Raw genomic sequence first — 23643 nt, forward strand, 5'->3', positions numbered from 1 at the left:
CTCCTCACTGGGGCTCTTTCCATCCCTTTAAGCCGCTCCAGATTTGAATTTGGCTCCAAAGGCCGGAACATGAAAGGCCCCGGCCCTGCGCCTGTTTGCCTTCGAGCGGGATGACTCGCTCCAGTCCTGCTTCCAAGCAGGCGAGCCCGGAGCAGCGGGGCCATAGGGATCCTACAGCGTGCCCCGAGTGCCCGGCACAGCGGACCGCGAGGGGACCAGGAGGGGACCAGGAGGGGCTGCTCCGGGCAGTGTCACCCCCGGGCTGCCCCGGGCAGTGTCACCCCCCGGCTGCCCCGGGCAGTGTCACTCCCGGGTGCACCCTTCCTCCCCCTCTGCCCTCTTCAAGGGCTTCTGTCTTCCCGTGGCTGGCTGTCCGTCCGTGCCAGGCACTCACTGAGAACCAAAGCTCGGCTGAAAGCAGTTTAAAAGAATAAAAGAAGAAGGAAAAAGGGGGATAAAACCCCGGAGGAAAAGGAGGAAAGGGAAGGGCAGGGGAGGATGATGCGCCTTTAAGGCGCGTGTGTAACTGCTCGCTAATCTGGTGACTAACTGGCTGCGCGGCTGCCAAGCCGGGATCCATCCCCAGCCCAAGGCTCGGGAGTCATCGGGTCCCCTCCCTGCCCCAGCCCGCGCCCCGCCGGGCGCCGGCCCCCCGCGCTCCCCGTGGCAATTTATTTACTCATCTGGAGGGCACAGCCCCGGCGGTCTCTTGACTCAGCACTCCGGGGCCGATGGGAGCTGCGGGAGCAAATTCCAGGCAAGAAATAATCTCATGACTTGTCTCGGAAAAGATTGCTCGGCAAAGATCCCCTGACGGTCACGGAGCGCTCCGTGCCGGCCCCTCCGGCAGGGCCCGAGCAGGGTCCCGATTGCCCAACCTCGGGCAGCCGGCCAAGGATCCCGGGGGACTCACTGCAGCTTTCTCCCTTGGAAAAACAGGGATGGATTTGGAGCTAGGGGATGGCACGGGGGCCTCGGAGCCCATGCCTGTCCCCTCCGGGACACAGGGAATAGGGAGCTGGAGCTGGCTGGCAGGGGCAGGGAGTCCGGAGCTTGGGGCTGTGTTGGTTTTTGGGGCATTCCTCCTTCACCTCCACTTTCCAGGGAAGGAAGCCTTTCCTTCATCCCCAGGCAATTTTGGTTCCTCCATCTGTGTTTTTGCCCAGGCACTGGCATCACCTCCAGGAGGGCTGGCACCAAGGATGACTTTTGAAGCACATTTATCCTTCGGGGTTTTTTCCCCCTTCCTGTTGGCTCTTTTTCATCCTACATTTCTACATTTCTTTCATCCTGGTCTTTTCCCCCCTCCTCCTCCCCATTCAGAGTAACTGGAATTCCATCCCTGTCTGAGGGCTCTTTGGGAGCTCTGGTCCCATACCCAGTGCCTTCCCATGGGCACTGGGAATGGGGTGGGATTACACCAAATTGGGAATTAAGGATCTTTACAAACCTGCATTTTTCTGGGAGGAAAGCCCCGGGGGTGGGCAGGGCTTTGGGCTGACAGTTCCTGTGCCTCCTCCTCAGCTGGGATCAAGGCTTGGGATCACACAGCTCCTGGGGCCATCCCACCTCCCTGGAAGGGAGCTGCTCCTCTGCACGGTGCCCTCGGAGATGGAGAGGAACCAGCCTTGGGTCACTGAGGAGTCACTCCTGGAGCACCAGGAGCTCTGGGGCAAGCTCCCAAGGGAATCTCACACCCCTCAAACCACACATCCAAGTCACTGCCAAAGCTCCTCCAGCCTTGTTAGGGTTGGTGGAGGATTCCTGGAGTTCCTGGCAAGGGCTCCCAGCTCCCGAGTCCCAAATGCCGCCCCCTCCTCCACTGAGCCTCTCCTGAAGAGCCTCTTGGCGCGAGCAGCCGAATTCAATCAGCCCTTTCACCATCTGCTCCCAGGCACTTCTGCCGGGGAGGGCTCAGGGCCAGGGAGGCTGTAATTCCTTAATAGCTTCCGGATGCTTCGCGGGGTGGATGCGAGGCCTGGGAGTGTCTCAGCCTCTCTCCCCCAGCCCTCGCAGAGGTTTCCAAGCTCAGGCTTCCTCTGGGCAGCTCCGAGCCCCTCCAGCCGCTCGGATTTATCCCTGCCTGCCCTTCACTCTTCCTGGCCGAGGCCAGGAGGTGACATAATCCCATCCTGGACAACACTTGGCTCTGGGATGGGGATGACTGAGGCTGATGGGGCAGCCCAGCTTGTCTTTGGCTGCCTTCCCCAGCTCACTCCCACCTTCATCTTCCCAGGGCTTGGTCTGGCCCAATCCCTGCACTGGTCCATTCCCTGGTGGGAAGTTTCCTAGAAGTAGGAGTTGGAAAAGAAGAACTTCCTGGGGTCGAGTGGGAAACCCCTTGCTCCTGTGCCTGAGGATACTGAAAACCTGGATGTTGCATGGTGTAACACATCTGGGAAAAGCCCAGGAACCCTGTGCTCAGCCTGGGATGGAGAGGATCAATCTTGAAGCTCTCCTGGAAATTCCCCTTTGTTGGTTTTCTTGTCTGCTTAAAAATTAATAAAACCAGGGGAACTGTTCCTGGGAAGACATGAAATGAAATTACTTTGGCACCGCTGTTCCTGAGGCTGGTGTGGGCTGCAGAGCTTTGGTTCCCAGGTTTCTCCCAGGCCCCTTCCTGGCCTCCATCACTGGGAGAGCTGAGCTTGGACAGGGGACAGGGGGTTGAAATGGTGTAGGGCTGGCAGGAGCATCCAGGGATGGCCTTGTCCCTGGTTCCCTCCTGGTCCCAGATGGGAAGCTGACCCTCGTTCTCCTCTCAGCAATCCCTTGGCTTTCACAGCTTCCAGCCCAGCCAGGAAAAGGCTCCAGTCCTGTTGTGGCTGCTGGGATCACCTGCTGCTGTGCAGAGCCTCTCCTGGGGCTGCGGGGATGTGCTGTGTGCTGGACACGAGTGGTGCCCATGGAGGTGTCAGATGGTGGCATCAGCAGAGCCACAGCCCCAAGGAGAGCCGAGGAAGTGGGGCTGGCTCAGGGGGCAGAGCAGAAGGGGCAGCTTTTCCCTGTCCTGTCCACCTGGATCTCCCTCCCCTTCCTCCCGGGGCGATGCTGCTGTGCTGGGAGATGCAGCTTGGGAAGGGGCTTGGAGCATGGGGTGACTGCTCCCTGTGAGCTGCCCTGGGGTGGGTTTCAGCTGCAGGGGGGTGCTGGCTGTATCTGTGTGTATTTGAATGTGTGTTTGAGTGAGCGCTTGTGAGCCCTGGCCAGGGACACCCTCAGAGAGGGTCAAGGCACTTGCGAGGGCAAATCTTCAGGGCAGTAAATCCAGGGATGCAAAGGAGTCAATCCATAAGCACACAGGGGAATTGGAAGCATGTGGATCGTTACCTGCCGTCTCTTGGCAGCTGCCAGCAGAGTTGACTGTTTGCTCTAAAGAGTTATAAATAATTTTGTTGATTAAAATGATTAATTATCTTTGGTCTAATATTATTTAGGCAGAGCAAACAGCGCTGAGATTTACCAGCTGCTCTCTGACCTCCCAACCCTGATCTGTTTGCAGAAAGCCTGTGCAATTATTTGTTTGATTTCAAAGCTAAATATCCTAATCTTCCCTCTCCGCCTTTGGAAACTGCAGCTGGCACCGGCACAGCTCGGGCTGATAAGGGAGGCAGCCCCGAGTCCTCCTGTGCAGTGACACGTCCCCGGGCTCACTGGGGCGGGGGGACACGGACACCTGGCGGTCCCAGGTGAGGGCAGGGGGAGCCCTGGGGCCCCTCCCGTGCCGTGCCCACGCGGGGCCGGGGCGAGGGCCCGCAGCGGTGCGGGAAGGGGCGGCCTCGGGGGGCTGCCCTCCCCTGCGGGCACACCGACCCCCGCCGGCCGCGGGGACGCGATGCGCCGCCACTTGCGGCTGCCATTGAGCAATCCTGGCCGTCTGCTGGCATCGCCCTGCGGGGAAGGGGCGGCCGGGGAGGCTGCGGAGGAGGGGCTGCGGCACGCAGGGATGTGCGGCTGCCGAGCGGAGCGGGGCTCGCCCGGCGCCCGTGGCCCGGGGCAGCGAGCGGGGCGGACCTGGGGCTGCGGGCATCCCTCCTTCGTCACCCTCGGAGCCTGCCCCGGCGCCGCCTTCGTGCTGCCGGCCTCCTGTGGGCATGGTCGGGGCTTCAGGGAGCCGCAGGAGCATCCCTAGGGACCTTCCGCTCAGGAGTGCATGGACACATCGGCGTGCTTCCACGGCAGGTCCAGCTCTGGCGAACATTCCCGGAGGATGAACGGGAGCAGAGCGCTCTCTCTGGTGAGCAGGGCAGAGGCTTTGATGTGGACCGACATATCTGGGGGCTTGAACATCATCCCAGCCTCGGGGCACTGCCACTGTCCCGCCATGTGCTGCCCTCGTGTCTGGTGTGACTCGGCCTGGGGGCAGGCGCTGGGGCCAGGACACAGAGGGATCAGTCTGTGCGGGGAAATCAAGGGAAGGTTGGGGAATTCCTCAGGACAGACAGATTGGAGGTGCTTGGCTGAGCATCTCCGTGTCTAATCCCTTCCCAAGGCAAGGATAATCGAGGCGCCTGTTAGGACCAGTGATTTCCCAGGAGCAGGGACAGCTCTGGAGTCCATCTGCCTCAGAAATGTCTCGTGTCCTGGTGATGGGCAGCACAAATGATGGGGTTTTAAACAGGGCATGGAGTCATTGCACATGGATCATCAGGACTGTGGGACGAAAACATCCCGACTGTGAGGTCATGCCTGGCTGCTCACAAAGTGTGCTGGCACAGTTTGTTCTTCAGGTGTGTTTGAGCCAGCTTAGAGGGTTGGGATCCTTTGTAAGTGATGAAAGAGCTCAGCTTGAGTGAAGGTTCCTTGGCACTAGTCCTGCTGCGAGGGGACAGCCCTGCCAAGAGATCTCAGCCTTCCCTTTTCACACTTCCTATCCTGACAGCATCTTCCCCAGACAATGTTCTGCCAATTATCCTCAACCTGGCCTTGCTACATCCCTGCTCTCCCTTGCTGGGAGACTCTGGTGCGTGGTTTGGCAGCCCCAGCCTGCAGCAGCAGGACCTGAATCAGTTGGACCTCAATCCCATTTGTGTCTGTCCCTATCCCTGGATGATGATGAAGAGGAGGGAGATGAATATCTGCAGAAGAGTCTGAGGGTTTGTTTGGATGGATGGAGAAATGCTCTACCTGAACTGCTCAGGGGGTACCTTGGGAGCACCCCGTGGGTACTTCTGCAATGCAGGAAAAATCCACGACAGGGTTCTGGGATAGGTTCATGCTTCTCTTGGGACAAATCCTCCAGTCCCATCCCTTCTTCATCAAAGAAATGGCAACACTGGCCAGGGACTTGAGGAGAGAACAGCAGAATTCCTGGGTTTCACCTGGCTGGAAGGGAATGTGAGCTCTCAGGGACGGTGGGTGTGGATGAGCTGGAGCACCTTGTCCTCCCTGAGTGCCGGAGGCCAGCGTGGTGAGATTGCTCTGGAAGGCTCCGGCTGGACTCCTGCAGCCCTGGAAGCCTCCGGGGACACGGCAGGGACTGAGCGCTCCTGGCCCAGCCCGGGGACAATGAGCAATTTCAAGCGGCTTCTGGTGGCGGGTGTGAGCCCCGTGAGCACGTCGGGCTCTGTGCCAGCAGCACGGGAATATCCGTCCTCGTTTGCTCGGTGCTGAGCGCTGGGGCTTGGCAGGGTTTTTCCCTTCTTTTCCCAACTGCTGTTGAGCAATCCGAGCTCTGTGGGCTGTGAGGAGCGGGGTTTGGTTGAAGGGACCATCTCCCGGAGGTGGGGCAGTGCCACGGGCATGACCTGGGCGGGCTGGTTTCCAGGCGGGCTGGTTACACTTGACCTGTTTCCAGGCGGGCTGGGTGTCCGGGAGAGGATTCTCCAGGCTCCGGCAGCGCGTGTGTGCCCGCGCCCGGGGATTAGAGCTCTTTAGCGGCGCGTTTAGCAGGGATTAGGGCCATTATCCCGGGGGAAGCGTGGCTCACAGGTTTGCGCCAGCCTGGGAGGGTCCTCCCAGCCCTGCTGAGGAGCGATCCCAGCCTGAAGCGAGGTGCTAATCCTGGCTCCAGCGGGGACGCCGCTCCTGGGCTATTCCATGGGGAGGAGCGAGGGAAGGGCTCCAAGGGCCCGATGGCTGCCAGAGGAGGCAGGAGGGCTTTGGGCAGGTGGAGGCTGCTCCTCGCCGGCTGCAGCCTCCTGGCCTGGCTGTCACCACCCTGGAGCCTGCACAGGGGTTTAATTAACCTGGACTCTGCTCTCAGGCCAGCGGGCTCGGAAAAGGCTGGTGAAGTTTTAGTCCATGATGCTGTTAAATCTAAAGGAATTGCAGAGGCCATTTAGAGCTGATTCAAGGGTGGGAAGGTCTCATGCTGAGCTGCTGCTGGAGCTGGATCGCTCCAGCCTTGTAGCCTCTCATCCTGGAACTCTCGGATGGGTTGGGTTGCAGGGACCTTAAAGCTCATCTCATTCCACAGGCACCTTCACTATCCCGGGTTGCTCCAAGCCCTGTCCAGCCTGGCCTTGTACACTTCCAGGGCTGGGGCAGCCACAGCTTCTCTGGGCAACAGTGATGGAATTTTATTGATGGCCAGTCTTGTTTCTGACTTCTTTGATGGTTCAAATGAGTGCTGTTAAACCATGGTCACGTTCCCCAACCTCAGAGGTGGTGGAATCTCCCCAGTTTGCTCCTTCCAGCAGCTGAAATGGGGAGGATGGAGTGAATCCCCAGCCGAGGGAAGCCCCTGAGCTGCTGAAGGAAGAGGAGCCGTGGGCTCTGGCCCTGCTGAGCTGGGGGAATTTTCCCATAATTGCAGCGAGTGTTGACTCAGGGGCTGTGGTTTAGCTCAGCTTCAGCCCTGGCCTTTCTCTAGCACTTCATTCCCTCTTCTCTGCCACAAAAGCCAAGGATGGAGCGAGTTGCCCACCAGGCTGTTCCCCTGCAAGCTCCTGGGAGTCTCAAGGATGCTGCTTTCCCAGGATTGCCATCCAACACCCACATTACAAAGCAGGGAAAGGGAGGGAGGAGAAGGAGCTGCAGCCTGAGCAGGGTGGGCTGTGACTGATGGTGGCTGCAGAATCCTTTCCCCGACCCTGGTTCCTCACAGCTGCCAATCCCCAGAGCCAAACCCAGCCCTCCCTCACCCGGTGTCTGGCCTGAGGAGCTCACCTCCACACTCTGTGCCCAGTTTTCCTCATGGACATGTCTCTCCCAAGCACCCACCAAGCCAGGGTGTCCATGGGACACAGGGCTGAACCCCAAAACCTGAGGCTGAGCAGAGCATCCCAACTCCTCACCCACAGCTGAACCTTCCCTCTGGTGCTCCAGGTGCTGAGAGCCCAAACCTGGGGCAAAACGCTTTCATCTGCATTTGGGGAGGACAGTGTTCAGGCCCATTTTTTAGGGGAAAAGCTGGCCCCCATGGCACACCACGTCTCCCTAAGAAAACTGCTGAGGGCCGGAAAAAAGCCGGCTTTGTTGGGCTTTCTGCAGCGCTAAGCACTGTGGGCTTTCGGTTTCCTCTCTTGTTTTTCTCTTGAAGCCCAGCTTTCATCTCACAGTATTTATTTTTCACTGCTTGAAGGAGGAAAAAAAGGACTTATTTTTCTTTTTCCTCTTTTCTTTTTTTTTTTTTTTTTTTTTTTTTTTTTTTTCTTAAGAAATATATTTATTTTAAATTAAAATAGCAAATGTCTGCACCTTTTGTGCCATCCTTGCAGAGGGAAGCAGGGCCAGTCTCTGGCAAGTTGCTGCAGGAAGGGGACCCAAATCCCCCCTATCTGCTCCCATCCCATCCTCACAGCCCCAGCAAACACCTCTTGCTGTTCTTATCCCTGCTCCCCATCCAGATTTCTTTCTGGTCCCTTTTTTCCAGCTTTCTGTCCCACTTTCCCTTACCCCCCCTCGAATCTCGCTGCCCTTTGGGCCCGAGGAGCCCTAATTGGAACAGGCCGGCTCCTCTCCTGCTTCCTGCGTGGGAGTGAGAGGCAACGCTTGTGAAAACAGTTCAAAAGTGCACACAAATTTTTGCTTAATCCTGCCTAAATAACAGGGGGCTCAGCCAGGGTTGTTTGCCCGGGTGTCCCTGCTCCAGGGCGGGGGGCACCTGGGAAAGGCAGAGCTGCCCGAGGGGCTGGAGCAGCCTGGGGCTGCTGGAAACACGAGCTGGGGACACGGGGATGTGCTGGGGACGTGCTGGGGACGTGCTGGGGACGTGCTGGGGACGCGGTGCCCGGGTGGCCTGGCTGGGGAGCGTGGGAAGGGTCTCAGCTCCCGGCCCCCTCTGCTCAGCCTCCTCTGATCCTGAGAAAGGTTCGCGGCTGCTGAACCCTCCCAGCTGGGGGACGTGGGGAAATGTGTGCTCCAGCTTCCCCCAGCTCCAGCTCTGCCCTGCTTTGGATCCTGGGGAAAGCTGGGACAGAGGGGGCTCAGGGAGAGGAGCCCAGTGGAAGCCTGGGAAGCCGTAGGCTTGGTGGCCATGGACTCAGTGTGGGCTCATGGGAAGAGGCTGGGAAGGTGAACCCCGTGCAGAACCTCTGGGAAACTCCTGCTCCATCATCATCCAGCAGTGGGGGGACATCCTGGAGCATGGGCAGCTCCAGAAGGATGGGATGGGGGCTCCAGGGGGATCTCAGCTACCCCAGGGCTCAAGGATTGAGGTTTCTGAGGGGCACAGGCACCAATTCACGGAGCCCTTGGATGCACAGTCCCTGCAAATGATCTTGTTTGAAGCCAACATGCAGGTTCCCTAATTTAAACATGGAATCCTGGAATGGTTTGGGTTGGAAGGGACCTTGAAGCCCATCCACTGCCATGGGCAGGGACACCTTCCACTATCCCAGGGTGTTCCAAGCCCTGTCCTGCCTGACCTGGGACACTTCCAGGAATGGAGTAGCCACAGCTTCTCTGGGCACCCTGTGCCAGGGCCTCTCCACCCTCACAGGAAAGAATTTCCTCCTAAAATCTAATCTAAATCTAAGTCTACTCTGTTTCATTTTAAAGCCTTTCCCCCTTGTCCCCGTTCCTCTGCCAAGGCACACAAAGGCCTGGAATCTCCCTGACATCTGTGTGCTCCAGGCCTGGCAAGGGGAGGCTGAGGAGCCCTCGGGTTCCTGCCCTTGGTGTCCATCCATCCATCAGGGCAGGGACAGGAGGTGCTGTGGGGTCAGGTGGCTCCACTCTGACCCTCCTCACATCCATTTCCAGCAGCTACTGGGTGAAACCCCACACAGGGACACACTGGGGCTCCAGTGGAAAACAAAGTGAGTGGCCGAGGGGAGCTTGGAGGAGTCACTGACCCTGAGTGACAACTCGGGTGAAAAATGACTTTGCTCCCATCCTTCTGCTCAGAGCATCCTTTTTTTCCCCCTGTCTGTCATTTATTTTCCTTCTGCAATCAGCTGCAAATGGCTTTGGCGTGCAGAGGAGTTCTGTGCATTTGAAGGTCAAAATCCCTAAAGTTTGTAAATCTGAGTCCTTTAAAAAGATCCGATGTGTGGAAATAGTTTACACATGCAGGGCCTGGTGGGAGCAGACTGGGAATTTGGCTGGGAGATGAACTTGGTGATCTTGGCCTCTTTGCTCCTGGCTTTCTCTCAGGCTCCACATGCCCCTGGCTGGGGGGTCTGGGCAGGTCCCCCTTAGCACAGAACCCATCCAGGACAATGTCAGCGTGTTCTATCCTCTTGTCTCTCTGAAGTCTCATCCCCAGGGATGTCAGGGGGATGAAGGGGCCTGGTTTGGAGAAGCCATGGAGCTCCCAGATCCCTCTTTGCCTTGGAAAGATGCAGCCAGATAAAAGCTGTCCCCATGTGAGGCAAATCCTGCATCTCTGTTCTACAGATGCTGCTGACATAATTCTGCAGAGCGACTGCAACTCCTAGCACTGTTTGAAAATCAAGCCATAACTCGCTGCCTGCTCTCCCAGGAGGGAAATCAAAGGCGGCTCTGTCGGCGCAGGACGAGGACATGGCATCCATGCAGCCGAGTGCACGTGGCAGCCGTGTCAGGGGGCTTTGATGGGCTCGTAAAAACCAGCCAAAAATCCCACTCTGGCCCCTGCTGCTGAGCTTGCGTTTGGGATTAAAGCCCTGGCATTCCTAAACTGGGTTTAGGTGGAGCAGCTGGGCCTGGTGCTGGCTCCCGCCCCAGCCCCTGCACACAGCCCTGTGCTCTGTGGGCAGCACCGAAGGAGAGGTTTGATTGGTGCAAGGTTTGATTAAAATCTTGCAAACAGGTTTCAGATGGCACTGAAAGCTGATACCGGGGCGGCTAAGCTGGACTTGTTGCTTTTGTTCCTGAAATTCTGCTCAACTCTGACCTTTAGGCATCCCAGACTGGAGGCAAATGGCTGGAGGACATGGCCAGGGCTGGGTTTGCCTCCACGGGGAGGAATTTCCCTGCACCCAGCAAAGTTCAGAGAGTTATAGGATATTCCAGGTTGGAAGGGATTCACAGGGATCACTAAGTCAGACTCCTGGCCCTGCACATAAACCACCCAGTTTTCAAATAAATACTGAATTATTTAAATAAATTCAGTACCTCCAAAGCAGAAGAGGCAGAATTTAGGGTAAAAACTACTGTCCATCCACCCCATCTTTATCAAGCCACCCAGCCAAGTCTTGTCCCTGAACACATCTGCAGAGCTTCACACACGTTTGGTTTTCCCTGAGTGAGTTTCCCCCAGCCCTGGGACACTGCTGACCCAGCCAAGGCTTCTGCAGGCTCAGGGCTTTGGGGCTACTTTGTCCTCAGTGGAAATTTGAACAAGTGGCTGCAACCTCACAGGAAAAAAGCAGATGATGTTTCAGTCCTAAATGTGCCGAGCACAACATATTTTGCAGAAGCCTTGAAATGCACATTGGGGTTGATTTGGGTGTTTAAATAGAAACCGTCCTCTGGCATGGCTTTTTCTTATTTGGGAACAGACTGTTTGCTTCCCTGTGACCTCTCCCTGGGAATCACTTTCAAGTCTCCCCTGTTTTGACAGGTTGTTTGTGCAGAGCTCAGCATTCACCTTTCTCAACCGAAATCTTATCCTCTCGCTACTGAAAAATTGATTTGCTGGGTTTGTGCAAAGCCAACCCCACGGATCCTACATGACCAAACAGCAGGATCAGGGATGGGCCTTGGCTATTGCAGAGATAAAAATACCATTTTTCAGCTCTTGGTGTCTGGCCTGAGGAGCTCACCTCCACACAGGTTTTCGTGGATGATTCAGTGTTAAAATTTAGGTTAGAACTGTTTTCTCAGCCTGGCTCTGACTCATCTTCCCAGGGCAGGCAGGAGCTGCTGTTGAGGCAGGCAGAGCGAGCAGATTCCTGGGTGGTCCCTGTGACCACAGAGCACGGAGAGCAGAGCATTCAAATGTAACTTGAGGATGAAGGGAAAGGGGCACTGAGCCACTTTCTCCCAGTGTTATCTCAAGCAGCAGATGGGGGACAGAGATAGTGACATTGGCTGTTCATTTTCTGTGCCCTCTCCAGCCAAATCCAGTAAATAATGAAGTGTAATTTGCCAAATAGCCTTTGGATGTGGGATTTGCTCTCAAAGGGCCTGATCCTGACAGTGTGGAGTCGATCCTGCCAACTGTGGAGGCAATCCTGGATTTGTGTGGTGGGCTGAGGGCAGGAATTGTGTCCTGAGAGACTTGGTGTTGGGAATTTCACTGTTCCTACCTGAGCCAAGAGTCTGCAAATCATTTATTGAGAGCCTTGGGGACTTGGCTGGAGGATGTGCAAAGGGAAGGGGGAATTTTTGGACTGGAGATGGGAGGTGGAAGGGGCAGAAGTGGGGACAGAGAAGTTGCTCTGTTTGGCTTGGCATTGGAATTGCACTGAGAGCATCCAGCGGATGATTTGGGGATGCTTTGCAGCACTGTAACCTTCACCCTGTGCTACAGAGCTGCATGTGGAGGTTTATCCATGGAATCACAGGATTGTTTAGGTTGGAAAAGTCTTCCAAGATCATGGGGTCCAACCATCCCCCAGCACTGCCAGGCCACCACCAACCCATGTCCCCAAGAGCCACATCCACATTTTTTTTAAACATTTCCAGGGGTGATGACTGCACTACTGCCCTGGAATTCTATTGACCCAACCCCAAATCCCCACTTGGAAAAAACCCAGTGTTGGGTTGTTTGGCCTTTAAATGATGCCCATGAATTTGGCTGGGGAGGAGTTGAGTGGAGCAGGAATTCCAGACTGGGGCAGACTGGGAAGCAGCTGGGCTGGCTGTTCCCAGTGGCTGCAGCACTGTTTCCATCCCTGACTCTGTGTATTATCAGGAATATACCAACACTGCCTGGAACAAGGCCTCAGCAGCATTTTGCAGGTGCAAAGGTTTAATAAATCAGGAGCTTAATGAACTTGGAGTGATAGAAAACCACAGTGGCTGGGTTTCTACAAGACACAGAATTCTTTGATTTTCAATGTCTGCATCCAGATATTCATGAGAACACCAAAGACTTTGCCCATAGTGTCATTTTTCCACTGAGTTTTCATGGAAAATTTCTACTAGGCTGCAGAGCTAAACCAACCTCAGGTGGAAGATTTCCATCTCTGCTGACTGACTGCAGTTTTTGGGATGGTGCTTGTTCAAGACTTTCTTTCTCCATCAAAGATGTTTTTTAGGAATACTGAAAGAATGGGAAAAAGAGCCAAACCTCTATTCAGATATTTTGCCTCAAATGATTGCTTTTATTTGTGAGACTCTTTGGCTACAAAGATCCTTCCGAATAAATTAGAAAAAGAGATTTAAAAAAGGAAAGGAAGAGGTTTGGTCCTTGTCAGGATTTAGTCCAGGCCTGGCTCTTGGCTTGGCCCCACTGTCCCATGGGATGGCTGGCGTTGTCCGTGACTCACCCGTCGCTCCGTGCTGTGGATGTGCATGATGTAACTCTGGGCTAATGTGGGATTTTCCAGCTCTTTGTTTCCCTTCCCCCCTCAAATGGGTATTCTGGTATCCTGTCCCAGCCTGCTGTCTGCTCGCTTTTTCATGAAGTCGCAGAATCATGGAATGGTTTGGGATGAAGGGACCATAAAGCCCATCCCATTCCACTTCCTGCCTTGGGCAGAGACACCTTCCACTATCCCAGGTTGTTCTGACCTGGCCTGGGACCCTTCCAGGGAAGGGGCAGCCACATGTCCTCCCGGCAGCCTCTGCCAGGGCCTCCCCACCCTCACAGGGAAGGATTTCCTAGGATAAAGAATTTTCTAGGATTCTTTAATTTTCTCCTTGCCCTTCTTTGGACTGGGGTGGCAGAGTGGTAATTCAGGGGTGCTTTTCTCTCACCTCCTTGCTCACTCTGGTGTGGGACTCTTTGCCTTCCTCAGTGCCTGGAGCTGCTGAGCCATTTCCCAGGCTCCAGACACACCTGGAATGCTGAGGCTGAGCAGGCTGATGTCTGGAAAGGCCTCGATATCATCATCCAGTACATTCCAGAAGTGCAGGGACACCATGTGCACCTGGCTAGCATTCCCTGACATCTTTCCCAGTCCTGTGTCTTCATGGCCCTGTTTCTCTCCTGCTTCTTTCAGACATGGAATGTGCAGATGTGCCTTTATTAACGCCCAGCAGCAAAGAAATGATGTCCCAGGCACTGAAAGCCACGTTCAGCGGCTTTGCCAAGGAGCAGCAGCGGCTGGGAATTCCCAAAGGTAAGACATGGCTTCCTGTGAGCAACCACAGTACCCACAGGGGCTGTGTCTTCCTTCCAGGTTGCCCAGAATTCTCCCTGTCTGCCATCTCCCCTGCTGGTTCTCCTCAGGTGGTGTTGCCTTTCAAATACCACCTGAAGTTTCTTGGAAAAATGTGGGCAAGTCATCTTAGAGAATGACCAAGGACCCTTTACCAGAGGCTGGTGACAGGGAGAAACCAAGACAGTTGGAGAAATGGGTGGGAGAAGGGGGTCAGAGAAGTGATGGGACTTTTAGAAATCCAAAACAAACCCAAAGCTTGTTCCTTGGATGAAATGTGTCCACATTAAGGCTGATCTGGACTAGGCATGGTGCTCCTCACACCCTGATGCCAGTGGGCTGCCAATCTCCATGGATGAGGCTGTGCTAGTGCAGGGCAGCTGGAGCACTGTCTGTGTCCTGTTTTCCTGGGAAAAGTGCCTGTGGATGCTCACTGCTGGATCCCTCTGCAGACCCCCAGCAGTGGACGGAGACGCACGTGCGGGACTGGGTGATGTGGGCCGTGAACGAGTTCAGCCTGAAGGAAGTGGATTTCCAGAAGTTCTGCATGAATGGAGCTGCCCTCTGTGCCCTGGGCAAGGAGTGCTTCCTGGAGCTGGCGCCTGACTTTGTGGGAGACATCCTTTGGGAACATCTGGAGATCCTGCAGAAAGGTGAGTCCTGGAGTCTCCCAGGTGAACAGTTCATGGCATCCTGGCCAGCCTGGTCTTGGGGTTTTCCATAGACCAGGAGGTGTTCACCTTGAGCTTTAATCCCAGGAAAAACACTTTCCAAAGCCCAGCTTTTCAGCAGGATTCCAAATGGGCATCCCAACAGCAGTGGGCAAGGCACATCCTGGCAGTGCCTCAAAGAGTCAGAGTGTTTGTGCTGACTGCTTGGCAGGGATCCCCAGTGGGCAGGGACTCTCTGCCTGCCTGGAATCCATGGTGGGATTTTCCAAAGCACTTTTCCTCAGCCTGTTCAGCTCCTGTTGTGAATTTTACTATTTCCTTCACTAGAACTGGGTACAGGAATACAGCCAAAATCCTACCCATATTTCCCAGTGGCAATTGGAAGCTGTTTTGCTTTGTTCCATATCCTCAAAAAAACGGTCTTTCATGTCCCCCAAACCATCATTTCTGGGAGGAGAAGCCATCCGTGCCATTCCCTGCATGACAGCATCCAAGGGCATTAACTTCCAGCGACTGGGAGCACACACTTTGATTTAGGGTGTTGATTTTTTGTGTCTGGATGCCCAGGAGCACTGGGATGGTTTCTAAGGGGCAGGTGAGGAGCTGAGCATCTCTACCTGAGCCACAAGCAGGAGCTGCAGCACACCTGGACTCTTTTTCCAGCTCCTTTCTCTGCAGAGCTATTTGCTTTCCTGGAATGTCCCCTGTGCTGTCCTACTGACCCTGGTGGCAGGAAGGGGAGGGGGAGCACAGTTATTCCTTCCAGGAAACTGTTGACAAATGGATGTTAATTGCCCATTACTAATTTTACTGCTACCTGTGGTTTGCAGAAGGTAAACATGGCCCTTCCTGGGCTCTGGGCAGCCCAGGCTGTTTTCTTGCTCTTGGGCTCTAAATCTGGTCTGTCCCTTTTGTTTTGCGTATTTTTCATGGAGTGCTTGGATCAACACCAAGCAGTTTAACCAAACAAAGCCAAACCTTGTGGTCAGCCCAATTTCTCTTTGCAGTGAGCCATTGCTTGCACCTTCCCACAGCGCTTCTTCCTTGCTGTCCCTGCCCATGGTTGGGAAAAGGTTGTCTTCAAGGTCCTTTCCAACCCAAACCATCCTAGGATTCAGTAATTCTGTGGTTTTTTGGGCTGTGCCCACTGGAGAGAGTGGGATGAGCTGCAGGTACTGACCGAGGCACCAGGGCTGGGTTTGCACCTCCTTCCTGCAGATTCCCCACACATGGAGCTTGACTTGATTCCATAAATTTATGGCAGAGCAGGAATCATAATTTCCAACAGCACTGACACATGTGGGTATTCAGACACTGCACTGTTGATGGTACAAAGGCCTGAGATAGGGAGGAATTTTTCAAAGAAGCTGAAAATCTTTGTACCTGCTGCAACTCTTCTTCTGAAAGGCTGAAAATGAATAAAGCTGAATTTCTGTGTCTGCAGCCTGTTGGTGTTGCCCTGGGAACCAAGAAATCTCCGTTCCCTGTTTGGTTTCACTTTGCCACTCTTGCACAAGCAGGGCCCGTGCTCCTCTGGGGGGCTCTGAACACATTTCCAGTGAGGTATTTAGTGAGTAACAAAGAGCTTCCAAGAAATAAGCAGCCTCCCCACGCAGGACTGGTTTCTGTTCCCTGTAAGTCCTAGGGCTCATCTCCAGCCCAGAGCTGGGCAGTGCTGGTGTTGTACAGAACAGAGTTGCCACATCCCTGCCCGTGCAGGAGGAGCTGGGGGTCTCCCTCTGCACGTGGATGTGAGGTGGGAAGAGATCCAGGTGTCTCCAGGCTCAGCCAGGGCTCCAACTTGTCTCTCCATCTTCCCCACCATCATCACTGAGGGTGTTGGTGCTGGGAGTGGTTCTTAACCCCAAAGTGCCTCTCACCTGTGCTGCTGGCCCGGGGTCGTGCTGGGACAGGCTGTGACCCTGCTGTCCCCTGTGATCACTGCGTGACTCACATACCACAGCCTGCTCAGGGTTTAAAAACAGCACACGGGCACCTTTTCCCGCATGGATTTAGGTATTTTCAGGCTTATTTTTCCATAATTCTTCCTAAAATAACCTCCTCAGTTACCAGCAGTCAGCAGTGCCCTACACTTGACTCTAAGCACAGCCAAAGGTTCTCCTCTGCTCTGTGGTCACCCCCTGCCCCTTGGCAGCCACTGTGGAGAGAGGAACAGAGCATTTCTCATTAGTCCTCTGTGTTTGCACAACCCCTCCTTTTGTTAGGGAATATTTTCCAGCCTGCAGTCCCCAGGGGAGAGGGCCAAATTTAGGCTCCTCGAAGGCGAACGTGCGTTATCCGTGCTCAGCTTCTCCAGAGCCTCCACAAACAAACCCAGCCCAGAGCTGCCCAGGGCATTGCTTTGGTTCAAGGAAAGAAAATCTCCCACCCCAATATCCCTGCCCAGAATCCCATGCTGGAATGAGCCAGGTGTTCATGGAAAAACTGCTCAGGGTAGGGGCAGGGTGGCTTTTACATGAAAAGCACATTCAGCTCAGCCCAGGAGGAGCAAAGCACTTGCAAAAAGCCACAGGAAGCAGAGAATCCATGCTCTGATGTGCTCCATGCTCTTTCCCAGTGAGTTATGGCCATGGAAAGCTGAAATTTGGCATTTTGACCATATATACACATGGAGGACTCTGCATCAGGAGTGGGGTCAGGGACACTGAGACAAAGCAGTTCGAGCATGGAATGTTCTACCTACATCAGGTGCTGCAGAGGCTGGGAATTCACACGAATTTGGGGTTAGAGGAGCTGGGTTTGGGATGGGTTACTCACTCCCTTATACACACCTACGGCAGTTCTAAAAATAGGGCTTTTCCAGGAAAACAACTATCCTTGTGTGGGGAGTTTTTGCAGGAGGTCACACATGGAAGTGTGCTCAGCAACCCCCAGGAGAGTGAGAGGTGATAAAGCCTGAGGCAAGCAAGGAAATGATGCAACTGGGAGCCTCTTGGAGCCCTTGCCTGAGAAGGTTGTTGCTGTTTGGCTTGGGTTGGTTTTGTTTAAGTCCAGCCATACCTGCAGCAGGAATTCCCCAAGGACCCCATGTGCCCCAGGTTTCGGTGGGATTTCAGCTCTGAATTCATTTGTGTTGCTCAGAATGTCCCAGTTTAACCCAGGGAGGAGATTTTGGGAAGTTCAGGGCTCTCCATGTCACAGCAAGTCTTGCACAGCTCCGTGTGCCTTCAGACTGGTGACATTTCCTTCCTTTCCTCTTTGCAGAAGAGGTGAAACCGTACCCAGCAAATGGAGTGAACACCACATACCCCGAGTCCCGCTACACTTCAGACTACTTCATTAGTAAGTCTCAATTAGCAGTGTCAATTCTCACCATTACCATGTCTGGAAGCACCTTTGAGGAGAGATTTGTCTTCACCACAATAGGACTGCACCATGCAAAGGGTGATGTTGTTTTTTCAGGTGTTTAGGGTTGGTTTGGAAGCCTTCTGTACTTTTTGGTGGCTGCCTTGTGTGCCAAAATCTGATTTTTTCAAGCACTATTTGTTTGAAGTTGTAGCTCAGCAGAGTTTGAAAGCGGCCTCAGCACACCTGAGTATTTGGAATTGTGAAAAACCTGTTAAAAAAGGCAGGGAATGGGTGGGAAGGCTTAATGCTGTATTGCCAGGGAGGAGCCTAGCAAGGAAAGGGATGAGTCTCCACCTGCACTCCTGAACTTCCCATTGCCATTGCTTTGGAGATATTCCTTAAGGGCACTGGAAATCTGGGAGACATTTCAGGAACCAGCAAAAAGCCCAACTGACCTGAAGAGGACAGATTTAGATGAGGTGTGAGGGAGAAATCCTTCGCTGTGAGGGTGTCCAGAGAGGTTGTGGACTCTACATCCCTGGAATTGTCCCAGGCCAGGCTGGACGGGGCTTGGAGCACCCTGGGATAGTGGAAGGTGTCCCTGCTCTTGGCACGGGTGGAACTGGATGAGCTTTAAGTTCCCTTCCAACCCAAAACCTGGGATTCTGGGATTCCATGATTCTGTGGATTGTGATTCCAGGCTCTGGCTGTGGAAGGGACTCACCTTTCCCAATCAGCAAGGAAACATTTTTGCCCTATTGCTCTTTTGCTGAGACTCCACTGTCCAGGATTTTCCAGCTTTTCCCCCTGGCAGCTCCCCTGGGAGGAGTTTGGTGCAATGCACATTGAGGATGGTTGGGGATGTCTTATTTTGCTGCATTTTTTAGACCCCATCTCTGTAGCTTCTGGAACCCTTACCTAAAGCAGTGCCCGAGGGTGGGGGTGGAGGACACTCTGGCTCCTTGGGGCTGGTTTTGGGCAGGGTTTGACTCCTGTTGTGCCCCCAGGTTATGGCATCGAGCACGCCCAGTGCGTGCCCCCCTCCGAGTTCTCCGAGCCCAGCTTCATCACGGAGTCCTACCAGACCCTGCACCCCATCAGCTCGGAGGAGCTGCTGTCCCTCAAGTACGAGAGCGATTACCCCTCGGTGCTGCTGCGGGAGCCGGCGCAGGACTCGCTGCAGACAGACTACTTCTCCATCAAGCAGGAGGTGGTGACGCCCGACAACATGTGCATGGGCCGTGCCAGCAGAGGTAAAGCTGGGCTTAAACCCGGGGCTGCCTTGGATTCCTGCTCTTCTCACCTTCTCTCCCCTGGGAATGGCTCTGGGGACGCCAGGGAGCCGTGCAGTGCTAACGCAGCCCTCTCCCAGCACAGGCTGGATTCCCTGGTGGCTTTGAGTCCTCCCTGCCCTTCTCTCCAGGGAAAACTCCAGGAATGTCTTTCTTTCCTCTCCTCTGCTGCCTATTTTTACATAGTCTTCAGAAATGGCTTTGATGTCAAACCTGAGTGAAATTGAACTGAGCTTTCATGTTATCAGGGAGGACAAACTGCTGGGTGCTTGCAGAAAACCCATTTTTCAGCAGCCCAGGCAAAGCCCCACAAATTCTTCACAAGTTGTCATCAGGAATTGCTATTCAAGGCTCTGAAGAGTTTTGCACTCTGTGATCCAAAGTCTTTATCCATCATGTCCAGGGATTTGATGGCTGCTTGTTTGAAATATTCTGCTGTAGCCAATTCCTGAGCTTTGTTACGAGGTGCACATGTCAGGGGCTGAGGCAGCAGCAGAGCTAAGGACCCCCTGAACGCTCCTCTCCAAAGAGTTACAGGTACAGGATTCCTGTTTGAGGTGGTGGGATTTAAACATCTGAACACTTTGGAGGATCTGAGCCCAAATACCTTCCCCATTAACGTTATGAGGCTGGGAACACGTGGGGCCCACGTGTCTGACTGCTCTGTGATCACATCAGTGATGCCAGGCTGGGGATGTGGCTCTGTCTCTGCTCAAAGCAAAAAGTTTAATCCACATAGCTCAAAGTCCTTCACAAGTAGGTTCATTATCTCTGGATTCCAGGTAGGGAACCTGAGGCACAGGGAAGAGATGTGACCCACCTGCCATCCCCCTGAATGGAATCCAGGTGTCCCCAGGCCCAGAATTCATTACAGTGACATGTTGCTGTGAGCCAGGTTTAATGTGGAGCAGATAAACCCATTTATCCAGAGGGCTGAGGATGAGCTGCCTTCCCAGGAAAGCTGGAGCTGCTTTCCAGGGCTGCAGTGCACGTGCAGCTCATCTGAACTTCCTCACTCTTTTTCCAGGCTGGGAGAGCTAATTGCACGGAAGTTGTTATTTGTGTTATTGCCTCTCCTTCTGTGAGAGGTGACCTGAGCCAGAAGGGCACTAGGGTTTTAATTTTGGGTAAACTTCTCTTTTGGGGGTTGTTTTTCTGCCTAAGTTTCAGCAGTGTCTTTCTCTTTTCTTGACCTTTTCTTTAACACAGGTGATTTCATCATTCTCACAGTGCAATGGCTCAGGAAGGCTTTTGCAACTGTACCTCGAGCCTGTTCTCAGTGGCAAACCTAAAAATGGTTTCAGGGGAGGGAAGAGAGAGCCCTGGCTGCTGCTGGTTGCAGACTTGAGCACTGACTGCAAGAGGCTGTGCTCACACCAGTGCTGCATTTCAGCCATGGAAGGGCTGCTGTGGGACACAAATCCTCCAGGGGCAGGGGAAAGCTTGAATATAGAGCAGAACTTGGTTAATTTATATTTATGTCCCTCTTTACCTTGCACTGTCTTACACTGACACAAAGTCAAGCCCTTCAGCATCATCTCAGGGTGAAGGTTTTCCAGACAGCCGCCTTCTGTGGGGCCTTTAGGAGGAAATTTTGGGGTTCCACGGCAGTTGTTTCTCTCTGCCCTGTCAGTGAGGGTGGCTGGTTGAGAAGTGGAGCTGCCAAACTCAGTTAAGCTTCTCCTGAGTAAGTGCAGGGTGTGATTATTCCAGCTAGGTGGAACTTAGGTGAATTTGCAATGGATTGGCACAAATCACATCGCTGTCAGATCTGAATTCCTTTTCTAAATGAGCCTGTGCTGCAGGACTGCTCAGGGAATTGGTTATGCCAATTAAGGTACACACACAGACCAGCGTTGTGTTCCCCTTAGCAGGATTCAGGGAAGGATTGGAGTGTGAAATCCGCAAAGAGCTAAAAGAAAATAGAAAAAGGTTTGAATTAGGGCTGTCCCAGCTAAGGAAGCCGATGGATCCCAGCTCCCAGTGATTCCAGGCCAGCAATCAGGGCAGGGCCTGCAGTAGTTGAGTCTTTTCACAGCAAGTGCTCTTCAAACTACAACACAACAAATATTTGGGGGCGTGTGCCAGCACCCTTCCACGTTCCCCTTCCCCCGGGATTTGCTCTCTGGGCCCAGGCTGTGGGTAGCTCTGCCAATGGAAATTTCTCCAGGAGCTCTTGCACAATCCCAGCAGCTGTTTTTAGCTGGGTTTGGGAAATTAGTGAACTTGAATGATCCTGTTACGCTCGTAGCTTGTCAGGAAAGATGTTGAGCAATCGGCAGCATAGGGAGATCAGAGGCAGCAATTTCAGTTTGTTCTTTGGGTCCTTTTTTAGCTCTGTTTCAGTACAGAGGCTGCACGGGCTGGCTCTGGGGGTGTAAATCAGCACTGCTGAGGAACTGGCCTCTCATGTTCTGGCTTTGACTAAAAATACCCCAGAGAGTGACTTTGACACAAACCAGCTGTGCTCACCTTACCAGAGCTGGAAAAAGCTCTTGGAGCTCTCAGCCATTGGCTCTCCTCCTCCATCAAACCTGCTCCTGGCTGGAGATTTGGGGCTGGCTGGAACAGATGGCAGCAAAAGGCTGCTGTGTAGTTTGGGAAGAAACATCAAAATTGAAGGAGCTGGGTGTGCCTGGGCAGTGTTTGCATAGGGCTGGCAGATGTAACGGGGGATTTATTGGAGACCTCCAATATCCTTCAGCAGCAAAAGAATCACAGAAATCAAAGAGTCATAGGAAGGTTTGACTTGGGAGGGACCTTAAAGGTGGTTCCACCCCCAGCCATGGGCAGGGACAACTTCCACTGTCCCAGGCTGCTCCAAGGCCCATCCAACCTGTCCTTGGACACTGCCAGGGCTGGGGCAGCCACAGCTGCTCTGGGCACCCTGTGCCAGGGCCTGCCCACCCTCTGAATAAAGAGCTCCTGGAGTGCCCATGTTTAGGCTCCTGAGCTCAGCCATGTATCTAAAGTGAATTATATCTCTAACGTTGCCTTTTGGAAATGAGAGACTATTTCCAGTCTGCCCCAGGCACCAGTCTTGTGTAGAGAGGCCAGAATTAGGATTTTCCCCTGTCTCTCTCGGCCTTGCTCTTCTGCCTGAAGTTTTCCAGGGCTCAGCCCTGCTCTGAATGGCAAAGGTAAAAGTATTGCAGGTCTGGGTTGCATAGGTGAAGCATCCTGTGCTGGCCAGGTGAAACCTCCTGTGCTGGCCAGGCCCATCTCACGTGTTGTGTCCCCTCCAGGTAAGCTGGGAGGCCAGGACTCCTTCGAGAGCATAGAGAGCTACGACAGCTGTGACCGCCTGACGCAGTCCTGGAGCAGCCAGTCCTCCTTCCAGAGCCTGCAGCGCGTCCCCTCCTATGACAGCTTTGACTCCGAGGACTACCCCGCCACCCTGCCCAGCCACAAGCCCAAGGGCACCTTCAAGGACTATGTGCGGGACCGGGCCGACATGAACAAGGACAAGCCTGTCATTCCTGCTGCTGCCCTGGCTGGATACACAGGTACCATCCTGGGAAACCCCTGTGTGCCCCCCAGCCCCTCGGGGAGCACCTCCCCATCCCCAGGGGCAGAGCCTCGGGCCGCTCTGGGCTGCCCCAGCTCGGGGTGGCTGGTGCAGGGGTGTGAGGGAGGGGTTTGGGGGTCTCTGGGGCTGGTGCAGGGGTGTGAGGGAGGGGTTTGGGGGTCTCTGGGGCTGGTGCAGGGGTGTGAGGGAGGGGTTTGGGGGTCTCTGGGGCTGGTGCAGGGGTGTGAGGGAGGGTTTGGGGGTCTCTGGGGTCAGCCCAGGGCTGCATCGCCCTCGAGCGTGGGTATCCCAAACCTCATGGGGGATGTGGCACCTGGCTGAGCACAGGGCACTCAGTGCCTTGCTCTCCACTTGCCCCAGGCTGGCTATGGCAGGAGCTGGGTCTGGTTTGGCTCCTGCACACGAGGTGCTGCTGAGCCCCCAGCCCCTGTGGCGGTGACTGGTGGCATCTTCATTGTGGTTTCTCCCCGGGGCAGGAGCAGCCCCATCCCCAGCACTGCTGTGTGTGGTGGGGATGGATCCTCTCCCCTCTGGCACAGAGGAGGCCCTGCTGTGCTCTGTACCTTGGTGTGAGGCAGGGATGGGGCGCTGCCAGAGCCATCCCAAACATTTTCCATTCCCTGCACTGGGAGAGATGAGAAGGTGATAGGCCACGGAAACTCTGGCTTTTTATGACAGCCCTTCAGCAATCTGGCATCTCCAAGGAGAGAAACTTGGTGGGATGGGACTTCCAGCTAAAGCTGAGCTAATCCTTTCCAGCCCTTCTGTGCCATGGCTTTTCCCATTGCTCTGAGGAAAACTCTGGGGCAGCCTCCTGCCAGCTCCCCTGGCTCTGCACATTCAGATCTGTCCTGCCCCAACTGGCAGCAGCTGGTGGAAAGAGGTTGTGCTGATAAAGATCATCACCAGGTTCAGAGCAGATCCCGAGATGTGACTGTCCCTGGGTCTCCTCCCACACACGGCTCATCTGGGGCTGACACCGAGCCTTTGTGAGGGTGGGGAGAGCTGCACGAGGGAGGAAAGTGGGGAGATAATTTTAGGAGTGTAAAAAAGGAAGTGGTTTGTTGCTATAGCTTTAGTTAGAAAGAGAGCTCAGCCCTTCCTGCTGAATGAGAATCTACCAGATCCATACAAAATATGTGTGCTCTGCATTCCTGAATGGATTTGGGCTAGGGGGTGTGGTGGGGAGGGAGAGGAGGGTCTGT

At 54.4% G+C, this 23643-nt stretch overlaps 1 protein-coding gene across 2 annotated transcripts in view; it reads left to right on the plus strand.

Moving 5' to 3' along the window:
* The window catches only part of ETS1 (ETS proto-oncogene 1, transcription factor), a 97337-nt gene that overhangs the window by 60018 nt on the left and 13676 nt on the right, over nt 1–23643 (plus strand). For both annotated transcript variants that reach the window (XM_066334830.1, XM_066334829.1), the window contains 5 exons: nt 13479–13598; nt 14090–14290; nt 17534–17611; nt 18625–18870; nt 22155–22415. In XM_066334830.1, the coding sequence (XP_066190927.1) occupies nt 13479–13598; nt 14090–14290; nt 17534–17611; nt 18625–18870; nt 22155–22415 (906 nt within the window). The remainder of the gene's footprint in view (nt 1–13478; nt 13599–14089; nt 14291–17533; nt 17612–18624; nt 18871–22154; nt 22416–23643) is intronic.

Source organism: Sylvia atricapilla, chromosome 23, assembly GCF_009819655.1.
Source record: "Sylvia atricapilla isolate bSylAtr1 chromosome 23, bSylAtr1.pri, whole genome shotgun sequence".
NCBI classification, from domain to species: Eukaryota; Metazoa; Chordata; class Aves; order Passeriformes; family Sylviidae; genus Sylvia; species Sylvia atricapilla.